Source organism: Squalius cephalus (genome assembly GCF_949319135.1).
Source record: "Squalius cephalus genome assembly, chromosome: 1".
Classification (NCBI taxonomy): Eukaryota; Metazoa; Chordata; class Actinopteri; order Cypriniformes; family Leuciscidae; genus Squalius; species Squalius cephalus.
Window position 1 is genome coordinate 31,012,688 of NC_137122.1, and position 22,807 is coordinate 31,035,494.

General features: G+C 38.4%; 1 protein-coding gene across 2 annotated transcripts in view; it reads right to left on the minus strand.

Annotated features, from left to right (window-relative positions):
* baiap3 (BAI1 associated protein 3) overlaps positions 1 to 22,807 on the minus strand; it is a 54,294-nt gene that overhangs the window by 13,995 nt on the left and 17,492 nt on the right. For both annotated transcript variants that reach the window (XM_079886990.1, XM_079886989.1), the window contains exons 3-17: positions 14,114 to 14,201; positions 9,899 to 9,976; positions 9,679 to 9,786; positions 7,724 to 7,783; positions 7,058 to 7,124; positions 6,468 to 6,681; positions 6,326 to 6,370; positions 6,169 to 6,246; positions 5,934 to 6,039; positions 5,733 to 5,840; positions 4,463 to 4,555; positions 4,275 to 4,378; positions 3,955 to 4,072; positions 1,428 to 1,552; positions 958 to 1,048 (exon numbers count right to left, since the gene is read on the minus strand). In XM_079886990.1, the coding sequence (XP_079743116.1) occupies positions 958 to 1,048; positions 1,428 to 1,552; positions 3,955 to 4,072; positions 4,275 to 4,378; positions 4,463 to 4,555; positions 5,733 to 5,840; positions 5,934 to 6,039; positions 6,169 to 6,246; positions 6,326 to 6,370; positions 6,468 to 6,681; positions 7,058 to 7,124; positions 7,724 to 7,783; positions 9,679 to 9,786; positions 9,899 to 9,976; positions 14,114 to 14,201 (1,483 nt within the window). The remainder of the gene's footprint in view (positions 1 to 957; positions 1,049 to 1,427; positions 1,553 to 3,954; positions 4,073 to 4,274; positions 4,379 to 4,462; positions 4,556 to 5,732; positions 5,841 to 5,933; positions 6,040 to 6,168; positions 6,247 to 6,325; positions 6,371 to 6,467; positions 6,682 to 7,057; positions 7,125 to 7,723; positions 7,784 to 9,678; positions 9,787 to 9,898; positions 9,977 to 14,113; positions 14,202 to 22,807) is intronic.

The window sequence follows — 22,807 nt, forward strand, 5'->3', positions numbered from 1 at the left end:
CTGTATGCAGTGGCCCCAAACATATTTGGACACTTACTATTGACATTTCGGAATGTCACTGCATTAGATATAAAATATCCGCTTGAGCTTTTCTCAGAACTACCTTCCATTTTCTGTGCCATTTTTGCAGTGACCTTTAACATCTGGTCTTAGGATGAGTAGTAGATGTGTGAAGTCAGTTCCTCTCTAGTTCACAAAAGTGTCCTGACTTCATCACATTTACTATGTCCCACAACCAAAGTGTCACAAAAATGTCTTCATTTTGAACAATATATTTAATTTATTTAATGGAAACCAAACACACGTCTTTTTTTCCTTGCTAAATGTTGTTTGAAAAGTGTACTTGTGCTGTATTTCTTGAAAATAATGTGTCACTTGGTTTAATGTTTAGTAATATATTGCAGAGACATTCATACATTACCGTTAGTTTTTTCAAATGTTTATAAGTCTCTTCTGCTCACCAAGGCTGCATTTATTTAAAACAAAAGTACAGTAAAACAGTAATATTGTGAGATATTTTTACAGTTTAAAATAACTGTTTTCTACTTGAATATATTTAAAAAATATAATTGATTTCTGTGATCAAAGCTGAATTTTCAGCATCAATACTCCAGTCAGTGTCACGTGATCCTTCAGAAATCATTTTAATATGATCTGATTTGCTGCTCAAGAAACATTTCTTATTATTATCAACGTTGAAAACAGTTGTGCTGCTTAATATTTTTGTGGAAACCATGACAAAGTTTTATTTGATGAATAGAAAGTTCAAAAGAACAACATTTATTTGAAATAGCAAAGATATTTATACAATATATATATATAAAAAAAAATATATATATATATATATTTTATTTAAAGCATCCTTGCAGTGTACATTTTTGGCAAGTGTGGCTTCAGTGTCCAAATACCCCTCAGGACCACTGTATGTCTCACTGTTGGTCTGGAACACCTAGTTACCTTTATAACTGTTGCTATTTCCAAGTGCAGTTCATTGCGGTTTGAACACACTGCTCTAAAGGCTGCCATTGACTGCATGTGACCAATGCTCCTAAAGCACACATACACAAAGATCAATATCCAAAAAACAGTTTCAACGACGCTATCTGGAAACTGCATGCATTGTTCATACAGTATGTTTGTGTGTTGGTGTGTGTCTGAGCCTAGAGTACTGTACTACATTGTAGTAGCAAAAAACCCACATGAAATCCATTTTCGTGTGTCCCGCTACCCAATACAGATCTACCCAGAGTCCGAAAGGGCAGATCACCATGAGCTTGCAGACACAGCTGCTGCAATTGATGGTAGAAATATCTGAATATAAATAGATTTATTTTGGTCCTTCGGCCAGAAAATCGACCGTGCGAATGCCGGTCTGCGAGCTCATGATTCTTTGTAGCCTGTGTGCGTGTGTGTGGGTATAAGTTTACCTCAGCATAAGCTCACAGCGTATGATGGCAGCAGAATTGTTGCAGGGGAATACTTGACGCATACTCTTCATTTGAGACAGGCAGTAATCACAGTAAAGTCTGAAGCTCTCTGCCAAGAGACTCTCCTGCACTCAGAAACACACAATTACAGGATGGAGCCAGATTAAAAGAATTAGTTCCAAACTAAAGCCTTAGGGGGGAATTCACATAGAATTAATTACACCTGCTCATAGCAGCGTTTTTTTTTTTGTTGCACAGGCTGACTGCGTTGTTTTAGTATCCGATTTGCTAAAGGAACAACACATTAAATTAGCGCACAGTGCAACTCTTCGATTCTGAGCGCAAGTTTGTGGGGAATGCGGCACTTTTCGTGAGTGGTATTAGCACAATGTTAAATGCACCAGACAAATAACAATGAGTATAATAAGCCTAGTTTACATGGAAAGTAGCCATGATTGTGATCAAAAGATTCACCTTGTATCTTTCTGCAAGTCGACATGAAAAGGAAATTAACCCAATATATTTTATAAATGTATGTGATCTTATTGTGACGAATTCATGTCTGCACAAGGTTACATTTTTCAATCAAAATCTTTCAGTGAAATGGCAGACTTTTCTCTGGTGATGTATGCTGGACTTCTCCAATCATTTAGTTCATTATTACAACCAACTAGCTCACATTCAGATCTGCCTCCATCCAATCAACAACCGATGGATCGTCCACGCCCTACATTTATTTTTCTTTTATTAAATCCGTTTCACTCAAATGTACATCACAATACGGAAGAAAACATCCGTTGCTAATTATGTTACATTCTGACTTTATATAAATATGCACTGCATATTGCGCCTTATTAAAAGTGGATTGCGGGTGGTTAGTGAAGACGCAGATGTTTGCGCTGAAATCCTGGGAGCAAAAGTGGTGCAACTGTTTACACTACTATTACCTTCTTAGGTTCACATAGGTCACATTTTTGGATTCAACAAAAATCTGTGCATGAAATCCGTTCTGGACAGTCCTCTTGTTCATTAACATTGTCAGGGTCTGAATCGGGCTCGAATTGGTTTGAAATTGACGCCATCCTTACTCGACATCCTATATTTACACTGGAGAAGAACTCGCAGTTATGGAGGGGTGGGACATTTCCCAAACATGCACTAAGCGCTAGTGATGTTACATATGACACTGAAGCTTCAAAGCGCGTATCGAGTTTGTAGCGAAATTTCTCATGAAGCTCCGTGCCGGAGCACGTATTTCTTTCAGAGGAACACATGATCAACGAAAAACGAAGCCTCACGTTCTTTCCAGTCACGTGAATGCTTCACTTTGCGTGTCGAAATGTTTGAACCCAGACCACTACTCTACAGGTTTTTGGAAGTTTAAGTCCATTTACTATTATTTATTTTTGTATTTATAAATAAGCCTATAGCCTATGTTACATGATCATATATTCTGTCATTATTATAAACAGCATAGAAACCATAAAATAATTAGACCACCATTAACTTGCATCAAGCAATTCTTTTGGTATTTTTATAATTAGTATTAATATAATTGTTACATTTAATTTATTGCCACACTTTAATATGTGAATTATATTATCAGAAAACTGAACATTTAGCGTTGTCAGGCTTTTATTTGTGCTTAATACATAAAACAATGGCGCTGCGGACTCGGGTTTATGGCTGCTATAAATTTGACCTGCCACAAGATGGCGCTGTTTTCGACACTCTTGATGCTTCGAATCCTTTCCCGGAACAATCAGGGAAAAGCCTCAGTGCTTCATGAGGCTTCATTTGCCCATCCCTACTAAGCGCTGCCAATCACAACACACTGGGTCAGCTAACCAATCACAGCACATTTCGTATTTCGGAAGGAGGGGCATCATCGAAACCGGCATGTTGGAGCCAGACTGGAGAGAGAGGAGCTGTAATAATGTAAAATATGTGAAAAATAACGTGTTTTTTGAACAATCAAGCATGATAGCATAGTCTAGAACACCCCAAAAACAAAATCAAGACTTCATAAAAGGGCATAACAGGACCCCTTTAAACTTTTTTTTTTTTTTTTTAAACACAAAACCGTGTTTGATTTTGGTGTTTTTTTTCCAGTATACTATCTAAATATCTTTTAAAGCAACATACGTTTACTTCAGCAAAATTATATGTATGTTGTTTACAAAAATATATTAAAACATCACAAGTTTAAACTATTTTCAAGCATAAACCTGAATGCATATGTTTTAGATTTACGCTTAGAACAGAAACAATATTGTCTCCAAATATTCTCAGACAATAAATCCTGATATCATGCAAATTTGCTTCTTAAGTAAGTGTACATTTTTCTACAAAAGTTTACATTTTACTGGAAAACGGTGGACAAATCAGGAAAATGCTTTTTTGCGCAGCATCAGCAGAGTGAAGTCGCCCCTAATGTGTAAAACTCAAACAAGTGCTAGAGTGATGTCCAGACACTGTGTTACAGCACATGGACGTTTCCCAGATGTTCAGAGTTGTAAAGACCCACCAGCTCCCCTTGCACAGCGGTATCCTCCCACTCTGCCTCCATGGTTTTCAGTAGCCTGAGAAGCAGAGCGTAGCTCATTCTCTGAGAGCGGTGATGGCTGCTGTAACACTGCCAACGGCTGCAAACACATTCAAAAACATCCGTTTTACACACTAGTGTCAGTCTCACTGTTGGCAGGCATGTGTAGCTAAAGCATGCAGTGATTATCAGGATGGGCCTTGGTGTTATGATTTTCATGCTGTAGTGCTCATCCTGTCAATAAACACGCCGACTGCGTGGCGAGATATGATCTCACTGTAGGTTTGATGTTTAATACGCACATGATGGCCTGCTGCAGAGGGGACAGGTCAGCCTGCACTGCATGATGGGACAGCACAGTCCATGCAGCCGCACACACTTGTCCATTCCAGTTATAAGGCTCTTTCTGCAATTAAAATGGATTATTTATGACAAGCTCTAAGCTTGATGCAGATGAATGCTAGGCAATGTAATACAAAAAAAGTGCAACCTGAATTTGATTGTGTTCATAGTCCAGAATCTGACTCAACATCTTCTTGTGAATGGTTACATTGGAGGCCATTTTACTCAGTGCTGTGTCTCTCTATTGAGCAGAAAAAAAGAGTGATGAATACATATTATAAAGATGAATAGAAATTTTAATCTTAAAGGAATGAAGTCATTTACTCACCATCCTGTCATTCCAAACCATCATGCATTAGAATGTACAGCACCACTCAAAAGTTTGGGGTCGGTAAAGGCCCATTCATACCAAAAACAATAACTATAAAGAGAACTCTAATTATATAGCATCCACAACAGCTGACGATAGCGGTCGGTTTATTCTAAGCGCAAGCTGCAGCTTTGTCGTCTGCCACTTTAAATGCTCTTATTAGCTGACAATGTTTTTTATTGTTCATCAGCTGAAAAAAAAAAAAATAATCTGAAAGTGATTCCAATGATATAATTTCTCTGTGCCATTATTGTTATAGCTGTGGTGTGGACTCTGCTATTCTTTTATATTTAGAACGATTTTTCGAACTGTCTCTTTATCGTTATAGTTATCTTCCTTGGTGTGGACAGGCCTTTAGAGTTTTAAAATCTCATATGCTCATCAAGGCTGCATTTATTTAATAAAAAATACAGTAAAAACAGTAATGTAGTGAAATATTATTACAACATAAAATAACTTTTCTATTTGTATTATATTATATTGATCCTTCAGAAATCATTCCAATATGCTGATTTGGTGCTCAAGAAACATTTAATATTATTATTATCAATGTTGTACAGTTATGCTGCTTAATATTTTTTGTGGAAACCATGATACATTTTTTTTCAGGATTCTTTGATGAATAGAAAGTTCAAAAGAACAGCATTTCTTTTTAATTCATCTTCTTAATTCATTGACGCTTGTGATCAAATGAATGCATTCTTGCTGAATAAAATAATTAATTTCTTTTTAAAAAATCTTACTGACCCCAAACTTTAGAGCAGTAGCTGCTCTTGTCTATTTAAATACAATTAAATGGGAATCTGGGCTTTCGAGTTCCAAAATTACAATTGAAGCTCAACAGCATGGATCCCCATCGAATAGGTAGATGGAAAAGCGAAGCCCCTTTGGGAAATGTTGAAGAGTACATTCTTCAACATTCAATGTTTGTGTTCCACAGATGAATAGAAGTCATGCAGTACTTGAAATACATTAGGGTGAATAAATGATAATAAAAAATTCAGAGTGAACTATCCCTTTAATGAGTGCTGCTAGATTCCAGCAGTACCTGAGTGGTGAAGAGGCGAAGAATCAGGTGACATTCTCCCTGAACTTTAGAGGCGCTGGATCTGGGCTCCAACTTAAACCATTTATCATAACCAACGACCGGGATCTCCTAGTGAGAGACGAAAAAGTGGCACAAAAGTAGATACAGTGACAAACTCGATGAGTTGTTATAACAACTTAAATGTGCAGAATTAGAGCTCACATTCAACGGGATGTTGATGCAACCTAGGAAATCATCAGCATTCTCCTCACTTCCTGATGCAGCGGCCCCGTTAGACCTCACAGATTTGGCAATTTGCTTGAAATATCTAAAATCATGATGCAACAGTTTGAGTCATACATTCGGCATGCATTTTAACAAGCATTTGCAGAGAATGAGTCAGATGCATCTCAGGTTCATTAGCTTTTAGACAACAGACAGTCATTGTGTGATCTACCTGCCCATTCCTCTGAATCCACTGATTTCATTCAGCTTCTTACAGGCTTCCGCAACTGAAACATCGTCATCGTGATCCCTAGGGTGGAAGATAACAACTTTTCGGTGAGAAAAACAGACTGCTCTCGTTCTGAGGAACATCTGTTGATACATCTTACCATATGTCCAGATGGAGAAGGTCATTGTGAACGTCATCAATGTCACTGTGGAAAACAATCACATTTAAAAACGATGTCCCAGTTACATTATAACTGATGATTACAGATTTTACATTTTCAGTTCTAACAGTAAGATGCTCACAAAACGAAGTGTTCATTCCACACTGGGTTGAGAGTCTCTGGTTTGACTTCGGTCACTTGGATATCCCTTCCCGCCAACACCTCCTTAACACTGGAGCGCTTCTCTAGCTTTTCCCGTCTCTTGCGAAAACTGAACCTTCTCTCTTTCTTCTCCTCGGTGTCTTTGGGTGATTGTCCCAAGAGAATTCCCAGCATGCAGTAGGGGTCACTGTAGCCTACCCAGTGTGAGGCAAAAAAAATGTTGGCTAATTAATTCCACAAAGGCTAGGATAAATGGTTTCAAAGCAGATAAAACACTTTTTTTCCACTCGGTTTTTACTGAATCATAAATGTAGTGTGAATTTTGGCTCATCAAAAGGAGAACAAAAAAAATTTGCAGACAAAATAAAGTCTAAAACTAACACAGTTTCTATGATGCTTTAAGTAATATAAATAAAATGTCCTTTGAAGATTTTCTAAGGGATGCAGGTGTGAATGTTTTGTCTCTTCTGGATACTCCGAAACAAAAATCAATGCCACAGACTACAACAAAAGGTCATGATTTTAGAATTAAAGCACACGAATAATACAAAAAAGGCTAAAATATCTTACCATTGGCATCTTTCGCCATGAGATTTTTGCCTTTCATTACCGAGACCCTGAGAGAAAAGCTGGCTTTCTGCAAAAGAACGTTTCACACCTGGATTAGAAAGCACTACTGCAGTAATCAAAACGAAACATGTTTCATTTTGCTGTTCGACATGGTGGCGGCACCTTGAGTGAGTGCACAGTAAAATAAACGCAAGCGTGCCGTGCTTTAGTGCCAAGGCTTGTCGAGAGCAAAGAAGTCAATAGAGGTTTTCTTTTTTCAGATGTGAAGTGAGTATGTTGTGTATGACACAGGCAGTGGGAGACTGCTGTTCAAATGAAAGCTTGGATCATTGTGATGCACATTGAAATGGCACAACATTTATCTGTCCTTTTCAAAGACCTTCTAAGAGGTTACAAGAGGTACTGGGGCATCTTTCACAGTGATATTTCAAAGTTTAGTCATGTAGAAACTTGATTTTTATTGATTTGCTTAGTAAGAGAGGCTCTCTATGCATATCAATATTTTCCACTTGTTGAAGATTTCTTTAGTCTTTACTCATACAAAAGGAAAAATAATCTGCATTTAAAGAAAAAATAGGTTGACACTTGATGTAAAGCTGGCAGCAGTATATGCTGTGATTGTCAGAACAAGAGAGTCATGCACATAGTATCAGACAAAACCCTCACCTTCGATTCTCTGACTCTCTGGAGGATGATATCATGCTCCTCTTGACCCATATCAAAGACCTGAGCGAGAAAGTGATCAGGGGAAAGATTAGTTTCTGGAATCATTCATGATTAAGAAATGCAATGACAGACATTTTCACAAGTCTTGCAGTAAGTCTTCCACAAAAATATTAAGCAGCACAACTGTTTTCAAATATAATCAGAAATGTCTCTTAAGCAGCAAACCAGATCATATTAGCATGATTTCTGAAGGATCATGTGACACTGAAGACTGGAGTAATGATGCTGAAAATTCAGCTTTGACATCACAGGAATTTTAAAATATATTACAATAGAAAACATTTATTTTAAACTGTTATAATATTTCACTGTATTTACTGTATTTCTGATCAAATAAATGCATAAATGCAATCCGTTGAGCACAAGATCTTACTGACCTCCAAACCCCCGAAGTTGGAAGTGTATGCAAATATAACAGATGATGTACTGTGTATAAATGCATGTTTTATTTTAAGGGAATTTCATCATAAACAAATATATCTATAGGCTTTTTAGACTTTTCTAAAAACTATATGACAAAAAAGTATATGTATTTAATAATAATGATAATATTAAAAATGAATAATAGTTTATTTATTATTTTAAAATGTAGACATATTTAAAAAAAAAAATTCTAAAAATTGTTTAAAAAAATCAACAACTCTGAGACAAGAACGAAGTTTGTTTGTTAATGGCTGCTCAATTAGACATTTGTGTATAAAAGACTTAGAGAATTAGTTCACTTTAAAATTAAAATTCTGTAATCATTTACTCACCTTCAAGTTGTTTCAAACCTGTATGAATGTCTTTCTTCTGCTGAACACAAAAGAAGATATTTTGAAGAATGTCAGTAACCAAACAGTTGATGTGCCCCATTGACTTCCATAGTAATTCCATAGCCAATGGGGCACATCAACTGTCTGGTTACTGACATTCTTCAAAATATCTTCCTTTGTGTTCAGCAGAAGAAAGACATTCATACAGGTTTGAAACTACCTGAAGGTGAGTAAAGGATTACAGAACTTTCAATTTGAAGTGAACTAATTCTTTAAGTGAGTCTTTTATACACAAATGTCTAATTGAGCAGCCATTAACAAACTTGTCTAAAAGTTCATTCTTGTCTCAGAGATACAGTGAAATTTGGAGAAAATGTTTTTCCTTGTAGACATAAGAGTTGTGTTGTTCACGGGTCTCTAATTTGGAGTCCGAATGAAGTATCAAACTATTACTTAAGAGTCTTAAACACAACTTGATCTCAATTTTCAACTTTCGGAAACATTGCATAGAAAACTCTTTATGGCATCTAAACTTCTACATAAAAATGTAATTCAAATGAGTGCTGACGGCCATTATTCTTGGGAAAGGGGGTTTTGCCTTTTATAGAAGTGATGGTAATCAAAGCTCAGGCTATGTCAGTTTCTTTTGGGGTTTTTTTGGAAGAAAAAACATTATAGATCAGACACTTCAAACGGAAGACCTGCTGCACCTGAGTGTTAGAGGTCTCAGAATGTAATCAGGCTCCTCTGGAATGACAGGGGTTTCATAGGTGTAATATAAGCACCGAACATCAATCCCCATTGGGCACGGGCTTTGATGTTTAATCATGTCTGAGACAAGAGCATCTGCTCCAACTCATAAAACCAAGTCAAAGTAAACAAACCCCCCACCACCACCCACATACAACCCTCCGCTCCCCCACAATCCCTTCAAGGAACGCAAGCACTTTGAAAACAAAAGATAAAACAAATATTCCTGTCAATTTCATTTCCATTTAGAAATCAATCAGAGCACGATATTTATTTAGGACTTGGTGGTTTTGGAGCACCAAAGGCACAACAAATATTGTGATATTTGTGTTGTTATTGGAAGGATGTGGGAGTGTTTAAATCTTTATTAAGCAAATAACAGAGTCGCACCTTCTGCAGGTAATTAAAAATGTCCCCTTCGCTGGTGACATATTCTGGCGACGGCACCCCGACTAGGTTGACCACGGTGTAGATCGCCTCCTCATACAACAAATCCAGCTAAAACAGAATGATTGATTTTACGGTTGGAGAAAAACAGCAATGTCCCACAAGAAGGAATCATGCAATCTGAATCATTCTTGCGTTTTGAAAGGATAACCAGGAGACTCACCTCATGCCTGGTGGCTCTTTCTGGAACAAAAGCTTGGTCTTTGCACTCTGGGGGTGGAGGAGCGCAGCTGCTCTCCTCCTGTAAATGCATGAGGACGGAGAACCAATAGAAACAAAGATGACAGGTGAGGTGATCAATGAAGAGTGAGGAGATCATTAATTGTGCGTAACAATGAGCTCAAAGCAATTCCGTAACCATGTAGATTCAAGGGCTGCGAGCAATGAGCTGGCCAAAGGAGAGTTTATGAGCTCTTCAGAATTACCGTCTGTGAGAAATGGATAATTTGCTCCAAAATATGAGCTTTTATCTGGGTTACGTTAATAGATGAAAAGGATCTCGACAATAGCACAGTGATAAACTCGCACTTTTGTCAATCAACATCATTTACTTTTTAGTTGGTGAATGTATAACACAATCAGTTCTCCAAGGGGAGTAATTTAACTCAAATGTTTTAATCAATGACTTGACAATCAGCCATCAGGAGTTTCAGGGAGAATCTGAAACAAAAAAATTTGAAAATAAAACAGGTTTTATTCACAACACAGGCTTATGAAGTGATTTATGAGGCGCTCAGATCAAAAAGTTCAACCATGGTTTACTACTATTGTAATACCTTGTGGCTACCAGACAAACCATGCACCATGAATTAAAGTCCTCATTCAGTATAAAATGGCTATTAACTAATAACATCATGTTTGCTATTCATAATTAATTAAAGATCCATCCCAGACAGCAACATACTGTAGTGTCGGCCCAGATCCGGACCACATCTGGTACATGTGGATTCCATGCGTATACCAGATGTGGGCCGACTCTATGTTGCAGTCTGGAATTTTGAATTTGAATTCATTTCCTGCAATTTGAATCAAAATGGCAAACATGATGCAGAATTGCAATTTAAATTTAAGGCTGAATAAACTGAAATTCCAAGAAAATTCGTATAACTGCAACAGTGTGAAATTTCTAATCAAGTCTTGATTCTTTGAAACTTGAAAGGAGTAAAAATGTTTTAGGCCTGGCAAACAAAGAGCCAACAGTAGATTGCACTTAATTTACATTTAAAAAATATATGGACCAGGATGGAAGAACATTTAATTTCCCAGAATGGCATGACCTGTTCAATTTCACTGTGTTGATAGAGTGTCGTCCAGTTTTCACAGGTATTTTTCCTAATAATTTAATTAAATTAATAATTCCTAAGAAGTCTTTCTTAAAAACTTAACCCTCTATTGCATAGCGTTGCCATATGGCAACAATTACTTTATCTTAATTTTTTTTTAAAGCCGTGATATAAAATCTATGTTTTTACAGTTAGTTGTGAAAAGGGGGCTTTAACTTTTAAGAAAATACAATTTATGAGGTCACATGACCAGGATATCCTGTTTGCCAGTCCTTTTTGCTCATGGACATTGACATGCAAACATCACTGTCTGGGGCTCCTGAAGATAGCCTTTTATTCAGAATTTTGGAAAATTTTCATCAAATAAAAAAATTAAATCAGTATCTGGGGTAAGTAAACTTTAATTTTTTAACATTAAATTCAGTTTTGATTTTATAAGTTTTTTGTAATATGCTAAAATACATTTGTTGCCATATGGCAACTATATGCAAATATGGAAACGTCCTGGTGCATTCAACCTAATGGAGTCCCATTGACTTACATAGCATGAAACTATGTTTCATGAGACTATGTTTACAACTTTTGCTTATATTTTAAAGGTAAAAACATTAGACCTTCACAAGCTGTTGTGGTGGGGAAAAATAAAAGAGGGCCCCAAAGCTTTGTCCCGCCAGATCCTGTCCGCAGAGACCGCACAGACCACTGGCCCTTGCATGCATCTGAGAAGGGCAGGTGCAAAATGCCAGGATGCAAGGGCATTGTAAGAAGCAAGTGCTCCAAGTGTTTAGTTTTCCTCTGCTTCACTGACTTTCACAAGTCATGAAGAGAATTAAATGAAATGAAACAGCAAAAAAAATGACTAAATGAAATGAAACGAATGAATAGTGTATTTCAGTGAGACAGGTTCCAGGTTCCTGGTTATTATTACCAGACATTTCAGATAACTGTTGAAATTATATAATGTTTTTACTGTATAAATGTTTGTTTAAACATTTCACTAAGTATGAGATGGATTTGTTGAGTCTTGTTTTAAATAAAATTAGTTTTTTTTTTTTTTTTTTTTGATTTTATGGTACTTTCCACGATTGCATATTGTTGCCATATGGCAACAATTTACCAACGACCCACCTTTAAACTTTTTTTTAGATTTTTTTTTATATATATCTGTTATTTAGCTCATGTTAAGTAATAAAAACATGCAAAACATTTTTTACAATGTCTAATTAATAATGCGTGCAATAGAGGGTTAAATGCCATGATCCAAACCAACAAGTTATGAGGTGAATCAACATTAGAAACTCTAATTCCAAGAAGAAAAAAAAGGTACAAGACTGTGTCCATAACGGCTTTAATGAGCCACACTTAACATTCAACAATATTATTGATCTGACTATACTGATGCTGTTTAATGAGAACTGAAATGAACACCAGGAATTCTGCTGTTAAACATGATTATTTAAAAAAAAAAAATAATTTGAAATAATGTGGACTGCCAGCTTCAACAGAAGCATATACCATCGATTAACAGCCATGTAGCTCACAGGTCTGTCTTTAATGTTGTGTATGTTTTCATTAAAAATCAATTCCCTTATGGAGAAAATTAATTGGATTTTTACTTGCGGAACCCGGCTGTTGCACTCTATTGTAATTTGTCCACTTCCCGTAATCCCGATGCAACTTCCTATGGGTGTGGCCAATTCAATAAAATTTTTTAGCAACTGTAACTTGATCATAAAATCGCAGGAAAACAGACAAACGGTTTGCTAGCAATAACTCTAGCAGTGACTGCTGTCAGAGTTCATGAATCCACTGTAAGGAAAACACTGGGCAAGAGATGTGCGCGTGGGAAGTTATTAAGGAGGGATTCACTGCTCGCCAAAAAGAACAGTGCTGCACATTTCAGCTTTGTTAAAGACCACAAGAAAGGTCCAGACACATTTGCCAGAGTGACAAGATAAAATTCGATCTTTATGGCATAAATGGGAAAGTTATTTTCATCCACAGCAAAATGGTGAATTCTGACATCAGACCCTCATAGCAGACGTGCCATATGGTGGTGGGAGTATCATGATTTACAGCCTAAGAACTGGATAGCTTGCGGTCTTTGTGGGCATAATGAATCTTAATTGTACTCGGCATCTCCCCAGCAGAAACGCTAGTGAATTTGACTGTCTGCTTTCTATTTCATCTCAATAGGCATTGTATTGTATTCTGATGAGATGAGATGCAATGAGATGAATGGCACTAAACCTGACTTGATTTATACAGAAAAATATACTTGTGAATGTCATGACAACAATGCAGGAGTTGACGGTTAACAGAGTGTAGGTCGTGCATCGCAATGCTAATGATCCTAAACACACAAGTAAATCAATAACGGAAAGGAGCAGCCAGAGAAATTTTCCAATGGTCAAGTCAAAGTCCTGACCTTTAGCCAAATGAAATGTTGTGGCATGGCCTGAAGTAGGATGCTCAAGCGAGACAAAAATCTCAATGACTGGGTTGGCCTAAGAATGATTTAAAAAAAAAAAAAAAAAAAAAAAACTTTGTGATTCACTAATTCATGCATCCGAGGGCTACTACAGGAGTATATATAAATCAATATTTTTATCACTTTCCCCACAAAGATGGTGAATGTTGGATCACTGTGTTCAATGAAGATGTGAAAAAGCATATTTTCATACATTAATTGCATGATTAGATTGTCAGGACTATTTATTTCTGTAGGATGCTTCAATAGTGAGTAAACAGTAGCCATTGAAAGGGGTAATGACATTTTTATCACCGAGAACCACTTGAAGGCAAAGTCTCAGCCAGCATTGATTGCTGTCCTTTTCAACATATACTGCTAGAACAGTGGGAGAGTAACGCTCTTCAGTAAACATCTAATTGAAGCACATTAACTCTGATGCTGTCTGTATATTAGGGGAATAGTGAGGGTGAGTTTCTGTGATTGCTGAATCCAACCGCAATGTTCAGGAGAGAGAACTACTTTAATATGACCTGATTCTTCAGACTGAACACACAGGGGAATGTGGTGACAGGGATACACCCAGGAGAAAGCAGGGATGCAATATTTTGAAGAATGTGGTTACCTCCGTTTGGCCGGCAGACAGCAGACTATCCTGTTTCTGGAGGATTTTATTCATGCGGTCAAAGAAATCTCCGTTTCCCCTGGCAACCCTGGAAATAGAGACGGATCAGTTCAGTTGCGAAACATTTCACCTTTGTTTACAATTAATTACACAATGTGGCTTCAAAAAAGAGTTTCCCTTCCAGCCGAGAATGGGACATTTTTTTCCTGGTTCTGCTTCACTGTAATCAGTATCACATATATGCTGAAATGTCACCTGGACTTCTGGAGTGCTGCTCATTCACACTGATAAGATAAGATGAGCAACACTGATAAATCTTTGACAGGCATCCAGCAAATGCTTGTTTTGGGTTGACATGCAATTACTTGAACAGAGATAAATGGAGAAGTGGTAAAAAACTGTCAAATTGTCAAGTTTAGGCTGAAACTAAGAGCGATGCTGACATAAGACAGGATGAGGAGAAATTAGCATGAAGCTTTTACTTTCAGACTATGATCATGGTTTCAGGAGAAGTTAAACTTCTCTGTTCAATGTGAACACTAATGTGAACAATAATACTTAGTAGCAGTTGCTACTAGGGATATGCTGAATACCTTCTACTGAATACCACAAATAATGACTAATAGCAATGAATAATAATTCAACCACATAATAATAAAAGAAGATTTGCTATAAAAATAAGCACATGAAAAAACATGTGGTAACATGTGGTAAAGTGGTGTGATTTCAAGCGATTTCAAGTTCTGGTGGTCACATTGTATCTCAATTTATTGGCTGTCCCAGAAATTAAACATTTTCAAGAGCAACATTCAACTATGAAACTGTATCATACCTATTTCATACCTATTTTGATCAGTATCATATTTTTTGATCAGCATCTATTTTTGGTCTGTATCATGCCTATTCTGTACATGCTACCATTAGGAGATATCATTAGGAAACATGGCATTAGTTTTCACTGTTATGCCGATGATACTCAGCTGTATATTTCTTCAAAACCAAACGAAACCTACCAATTCACAAAATTAACGGAATGCATAGCTGATATAAAAAATTGGATGACTCGTAATTTCCTACTTCTAAATTCTGAAAAAAACAGAGATTCTAATTATTGGACAAAAAACTTCCTCACGTAATAACCTAGAAAACCGTCTAACACTTGATGGCTGCTCTGTTAAGTCTTCGTCGTCGGTTAGGAACCTGGGTGTGCTCTTTGATACCAATCTTTCATTTGAAAGTCACGTGTCTAGTATCTGTAAAACTGCATTTTTCCATCTTAAAAATATATCTAAATTACGCCATATGCTCTCATTGATAAATGCGGAACAATTAGTCCATGCGTTCATGACCTCAAGGCTAGATTATTGTAATGCTCTACTGGGTGGTTGTCCTGCACGCTTAATAAACAAACTACAGCTAGTTCAAAACGCAGCAGCTCGAGTTCTTACCAGAACCAGGAAGTACGACCATATTAGCCCGGTTCTGTCAAAACTGCATTGGCTCCCTATTAAACATCGCATCAATTTTAAAATATTGCTGATCACTTACAAAGCACTAAATGGTTGAGCTCCGCAGTACTTGAGCGAGCTCTTAACGCATTATAGTCCTTCACGTCTATTGCGATCTCAAAATTCCGGCCAATTGATAATACCTAGAATATCAAAATCGACTGCTGGCGGTAGATCCTTCTCCTATTTAGCACCAAAACTTTGGAACAGTCTGCCTAACATTGTCCGGGAAGCAGACACACTCTGTCAGTTCAAAGCTAGACTAAAGACACATCTCTTTGACCTAGCATTCACATAATACATTATAGACTTCTATAATTCAGTGTTAGGCTGCATAGATTAGGTCAGCTGGAACCGGGAACACTTCCCATAAATCCTGATGTACTCGTTACTTCATAAGAAGAATGGCATCTATGCTAATTTTAGTGTCTTTTGTTTATCCCGAGGTTTTCCCGCAGCCTGCCGGATCCAGGCCGTATCCAGATCTGATGAAGGACCTGCGCCTGGACCCGATGACAACGCAGTGCTGAAGTGCCAACTAGTCTCTCCCTATGGAGGATCCCTTTACCACTCTACAGATAAAGCGTCGTCGGGAAACTCAATTCGCGTATCTACCCCGAATTGATAAAATAAAATAAAATTCTGTATCAAAAATTATAAGGAAACACCAGTACTTTGTTTAGGCTTGGTTTGTAGGGAATTCCAAACCTGCACACATATATTCAAACGCACATAACTATAGAACCAATTCTTAATGCGCATGTGAACGCCATCAGCGTTTCTCACAGGTTCGCGTTTAAAGTCTGTGTAGAGAGAATGGTGTCGTCTTAGCGGCCCCTGAATCCACAGGGAATATATGCAATATAGGGAAACTATGAAATACAATTACATGGAAAAATAGGCCTTTCATTAATGCCGATGAACTTCCTGTTTAAGCTCCGCCCACATCCTGTTCTATCTGAATACAGAAAAGATTATGTTATCATTGCAATAGATCAACGCGCTCATAGCAAGTTACGTCAATGGCAAATTTGCGACCAATTTGTATGAATTTATATGATATTCTCATGTTTTCATTCAATATGTTAAGGGGTGGACCTTCATGCTTACTTTTTTTCTAAAAATGGTACGTTTTCGTGCGGCTCACATTATACGTATTCATACGAAATTGCCACGAATTGTTTCCTCGTGAGATCAGGTTGCAAAAGACACTTGCTTTTGACACGTCTTTTCTGCATACCCCTAATTGCTATACCTTTAGTGGTTTGTTCTCACCAGGCGACTTAACCTAGATCAAGCAGCTTCTTCAGATGCATTTCTTTGATGCTCCACATGTCAACTAGTACCAAACCAGCACTAACCACCCCGGGGCATAATGGAAATGAATGCCGGTCTTTTCAGCGAGGCAGGTAATCCGTTACTTTCCATATCTAAAAGAAGGGGATAAGAAACCAGATGTGTCTCAGCCAAGCGAAACAAACAAACATGCTGGGAAATACTGACAGCGGATTTCAGAACTTGTTGTGGACCTTGTTGATCAAGTTTATCTACAGAACGCCTGCGCTCACTGGGGATTGAGGTGACAGGCCTCCCCATCCCTCTGACAAGCCTGAAAATCAACAGCTTGAAACGCGTCCCTGAGAAATGGCCTCCATGGAGATAAGAAGATGATGGACATTTTCCGCCCTCATTAGAGTCCCTGCCGCATGCACTGCTTAAACATCGTCAATGCAACAATTATACAATCGTGTCTTGCCGCTTCTGATCAAGACTCTTACACCCTGTCCAACTTCATTTATTTTATCAGGAGGCGATCCGGGGAGCGGGGAGGGGGGAGGGGGGTATGCAACTCCCACAAAGCGGGGTGAACTCTTGGACCCCTGCCACTTGCTAATTTTCCAGACCCGGTCGTCATGGTGATGATAGCCGTTCAATGCGGGATTGGTTGGCAGAGCGCAGTACCTAGGGAATATCGTCCATCTCTCGTGCTCTGCCCTGCCTGACTTCAGTAGAGTGTGGAGGAATGAGCGGGGAACGCATTAGTATGGCCATACAGCTGTCAGACAGACCAGACCCCCTCGGTGAGCTCCAGCCCTCCCGTCTCTCATTATTTATCCAGCCCACAGCACTCCAGACAATTTTTTTATCAACAGCATCACAGCAGGTGTGCATTAGATATCTGCACCCCTAGATATCCAACAGAGCGCTCCTGGGATTCCCTCAGAAGATGAATTAGGGATGACACCTTGAGTCTGCATACATCCATATAAATATGGACTAAATGAGGCCGCACATTAAATCATTGTCTGATAAATCTAGGGCTGTCTGGACCGTTTTGTTCTTACTCGTGAGAAATAAAAAAAAATCGCAAATGAGATTTAGAGATTAGAGTTTTAATCTCTCAGTTGTTCCTCATAGACGGCAGTGAGTTGAAAAAAAAAAAAAAAAAAAGTGCAAAGGTGCTGCATGAGAGCGATTTTAGTCATTTTGTTAACGTCTATAATTTTGTTAATTTCAAGAATGCACCCTTTCTCTAAAACCCTATTTTCCAAAAACATGTCAGCAAACCACAAGGTGTCAAGATTTGGCTGGTTAGCATGGACCCAAATGGCCAGTCACATTATAATATTTGTTTTAGTCACTCCCATTCATAATCATAAGCATGCAAATGCTCGAAACCGCTAATGCAAGCTCATGTGAATTTCGCTTTGATTAAGTTTGCGTTCGAGTTTGGAGAACTCTGACCTGCAAATTCGTATCGCGTGAAGATGTGACCACTGACCAACAGAAGAAATTATACATCACGACGTGACCTCTTAGCTGAATTAAAAGAATAAACTTTAAAGCTGCAGGTTTGCAGCGTTGCATGAAAGTGAAAGAGTCAATTGTATATTTTTACATTTTGTATTTATTATTATTTGTTAGATACTGAATTATGTTTTTTTTAAAAGGATGCCACATAAAGATGTTGCATTGTTGGAAGTGGTATGAATGTGGTATGAGACCCTGCTGGTAGATGTTGTAACTATGCCATATAGTTTTAATACATCTTTCTCCACAGATGGACATTTAAAGTGATCCTTCTAGACTGACTAAATATTTTTTATTTTTACTAATTGTTAATATTTCACTATATTATAGTAATTACCAGTGCTCATTCTTTAGGAGGTTCTCAAAAATGTGAAATAAGCTTATATTTTTCCCTGTTCTTGTGCTGACATCAGAACAACAATAAGTGTGTTTCAAATTCAGCTGGATGTAACCGATCTCTGAGATTTGCCGCTTGCTGTCGGAGAGCTGTTAAAAACTGAGACATGAATTTGGATGTTCCCATGGTGACACCTGTGAGGTGTTTGCATACTTATCACAGACGAAGTGATTAGATGCAATATTTGTCAAATACACAGAGATTTCAGATGTTTTCATAGAGCAACACTTTTCGTTCAATACTTAATGCAGCGCCATATGTACAAGAATAAAGTTTAACATAAGCCTATACAATTTATATAACATAAAAAGTGGGTATACTTTTTATATACTGCAGTTTTATTTTGAAAAACATGACGCAATATAATATTAAGGCTATATGAAAAGAGTTTTTACTGTTCTAAGAATACAAATTTGTTAGCATCAGCTGAGATGGTGTCATAATAAACACGAAACACAAGTGATTGTTGTTATTGTCATTGGCCAATCATGAAACAGTTGTGTCGTCATCAGATCTCGCACAGACGCTCTGGAGAAGCTGCGCAGAATGAGCCAGCTGGCTGCTCTTAGATTGCTCTTGCTGTACTTTCATGGCAAATGTCAGTCACGTGGCGTCAGCATGTTTTTACAACAGCGATTTGATGATTGCACTAAGCTATATCACATTCTCACAACCATGCATTGTCAAAATTCATACAAACGTTTCTGGGCAACTGGTGAGTAAAACCGTTTCAACGCCAATTTTTACCCGCATTTGGCACTTTGAACCCTGGCTAACATGCTACGGGTGTTCCACAGATGGTGCCGTGAGCTCATGCAGCGCTGTCAAAAGCAATCCGTGCATGAAAGTACTATTAGAAAAGCGATTTCAGTCATCATACAGTAACAGTAACCATCATACAGCAACCGGAAAATATGTAAATCCATATAAATAAGGAAACATCACATACCTGTTTTTCAGAGGCTGCTTCTTTCACTATTTTTAGCTGTTTATAGAGCCTAGTACTGTTATAGTGACAGGTAGCGATATTTATTTCAGTGAAATCTGTCAGGTAGTGAGTACATTTTATGTGTGGTATTCAAAAACACTGCTTAGAGCACATTTAAGTTGCCAGTTTCTCAGATTTCTCTCCTGGGAAAAGACCTTAGTCATCTCCTCTAGAGCTTCAGAAGAGATCTCCAAAGTGTCAAAACTGTGCCAAGATATCAAAGTTTTCCATTAAAAGCCTAAGATTCTAATATAAACTCTTAAAGACCCCCTGTGGTGAAAATAACGTTTTTAATGTTGTTTATATGTGATGTTTTAATATGCCTTAAGACAAACCATTTGCAAATTCATAAGCCAACACCATTGCTGAGTATTTTCTCCTTAAAACTCCAGTGAACCAAAGACAAAAATGTTTGAAATGGCTGGCGCAAACTACCTTGTAACCAATCACGTCAATGTGCGACGGGCTTTAGCATATCATCATTACTATGCTGTGAAGCAGGGGAGTCTCAAGAGAAGCCAGGTTATGCCGGTATAGTTTTCTGTTGATATGAAAAATCATGTACATTTAGCAATATAGCGGGTGAATTATGTATATGATGTATATATTACGATTGTATGATAAACTTTCTCCACTGATGTTCTAAGTTGTTCAAAGCATTTCTAAGGATACTGATTTTTAGAAGGCAGCTATCTGACTCTGAGATGACGAATGGGAACATGGTTTGTGTAACATTAGCAACACATTATTAGCTGTTTGATAACGTAGTCTAGCAAAAGGCTAATCATATTAATTACCGTAATGTGTCCAACGTTGTAGAGAGCGATACATAAAACACATTACCATTCTGATACATCGACTTGAATACCAGCCTGTATAACTCTTCCACTTTTTCTTCTGACTCAGATCCTGGTGCAAACATATGTCACTGAATTAAACCATTTCCACTTGCTACAGTAAAGTTTAGCGAGTGAATCTCTGAGCTGGTTTGAGTGAGTGGAGGCGGGGCTAATTTGCATATTCATGAATCCGTGTATACTAAATGAAGCAAGGGTGTAGAGTTACATTAAAACTATTTTAATGAATATATATATATATATATATATTTTTTTTTTTTTTTTTTTCACAGGAACAAAACTTTTAAATATGTAATTTTGGTGATCAAAGAGTTTTAAGGGATACAATTATTTACTACAGGGGGACTTTAACAAACACTTCAGAATATCTAATTATTTGAGCTGTATTATCTGATTTCATTTTGTAGCTATATGTAACATAGGCCAACTAGTTAGTAAGAGCTGTGCGGGTAAAACTTACTCCCCTGGCCTCAAGAGACGGAATTGTGACTGATGATAGAGGCTGCGGTCTTTGTCCCCGAGTCCTTGTTAGCGCGCTCTCCTCCCATGATGGTTTGAATCTTGTTTGGAGCGGTGTGAGTAGAACCATACAGGTTACATTGGTGCCGTGACCCTGATGGGGGGTGAGTGTAATGGTGGCCAGCTAGTAAGAGCTGACACTAAAGGCTGCGGTCTTTAAGACTCGGACACACCAAGTCGACGGGCGGCCATCAGGCAACATAGGGCCATTTTTGAGCATCGGTCGGCTTAGTTTGTTCGGAGTGTTCCACACCCTTGGCTCTAGTCGGATGCCATCTGGGCTTTTCTGGGCCGATTCAGAATGTTGAATCAGCATCGGGCTGTCGGTGAAAAAGAGAACTCTAATTGGCTGTCCAGTTTACTGAACAAATTAATCCATGAGAATAAAAGCGAAAGTGTTGATAGGGAGCAAAGAAGTCAAGATGGTACAGACATAAGGCTGTTATAATTTTATGTAATCTTAACTGAGCTTTCAAATGTATGACTATTTTCATAATAACATGAGCCCAGCTTTTTGGCGCAGCTTTTTGGCCGAGACGCAACCGACTAGAAGTGAGAGCACAGTCGGCTTTTGTTGTCACTAGTTCCCTTTCAGTTGGGCACGTTCGACGTAGTCGACGTGTCGACTGATTGGGATCAGGCTAGGGAGCCTGTCATCTTCGAGTATTGTAAAAACGAGCCAATGGACATTGGCGTGCGTGAATCGCATCACACGCCCCGCCCCGCAGCGTGGGTATAAATACGGAAGTGGATGCACGCACCAGTTGTCTTTCACTTCGGAGCCGATCGGCCTTCATGTCGAAGTCTCCAAAGAGTATGTTGTATTACAACAAGCGAGTGTGTCAGTGCTTCTTCAGGAAGTCTTTCCCGGTACTGATGTTTACAGCGCATGACAGCTGTGATCACAAGCTTTCTAAGCTCTCGACTGCTGTTTTAATAGCAAAGCAAATCTCTGTTTGTGTTTGTTTGTCTGACGGCCGGTTGAGGGTGAAGAGAGTGAGTGCTTCACTGGTACAGGCTGCACCATCCTTGTCAGTGTTGCAGCGATTATTCCCCTTTGTGCTCTGGCACTGGTGAGAGCATTTATTTCCTGAAAGAGTAACATGGGTGCGCTTGCGTCTTTTTCAAGATGTCATTTCGCCCGTGCGTTTCTGGATGCGGTCGTTCCCTGTCCCCCTGTGACGGTCACAATTGTTGCATCATGTGTTTGGGCCCACAGCACACTGAAGCAGCTTTTGTGGATAGTTTGTGTTCTCATTGCGGGAACATGAGAACACAAGTCCCCATTTCTACACCCCACCCTCGGGTGCAGTGTGATTTGGGTGATCGTAGGATAGTGATGGAGGTTCTGCCAGGTAACCATTCCCCGTGGACTCCTCACGATGTCATCGCACCGATACCAATGGATTCCTTTGTTGAGCGCGCTGGCTTGTCTGTAATGGACGGGCCAGAGGTTCCATTGGAGGTTCCCCAGGAGGACAGGATGCCGATTGCAACATCGGAGTGTGAGCTGGATTCTGAAGGTGATGACTCAGCTGCATTGTCCCCTTCGGGGAGTACAGCGTTGCCTGAGCTGGATCCACAGTTATCAGCTATACTGAAACGGGCCGCCGC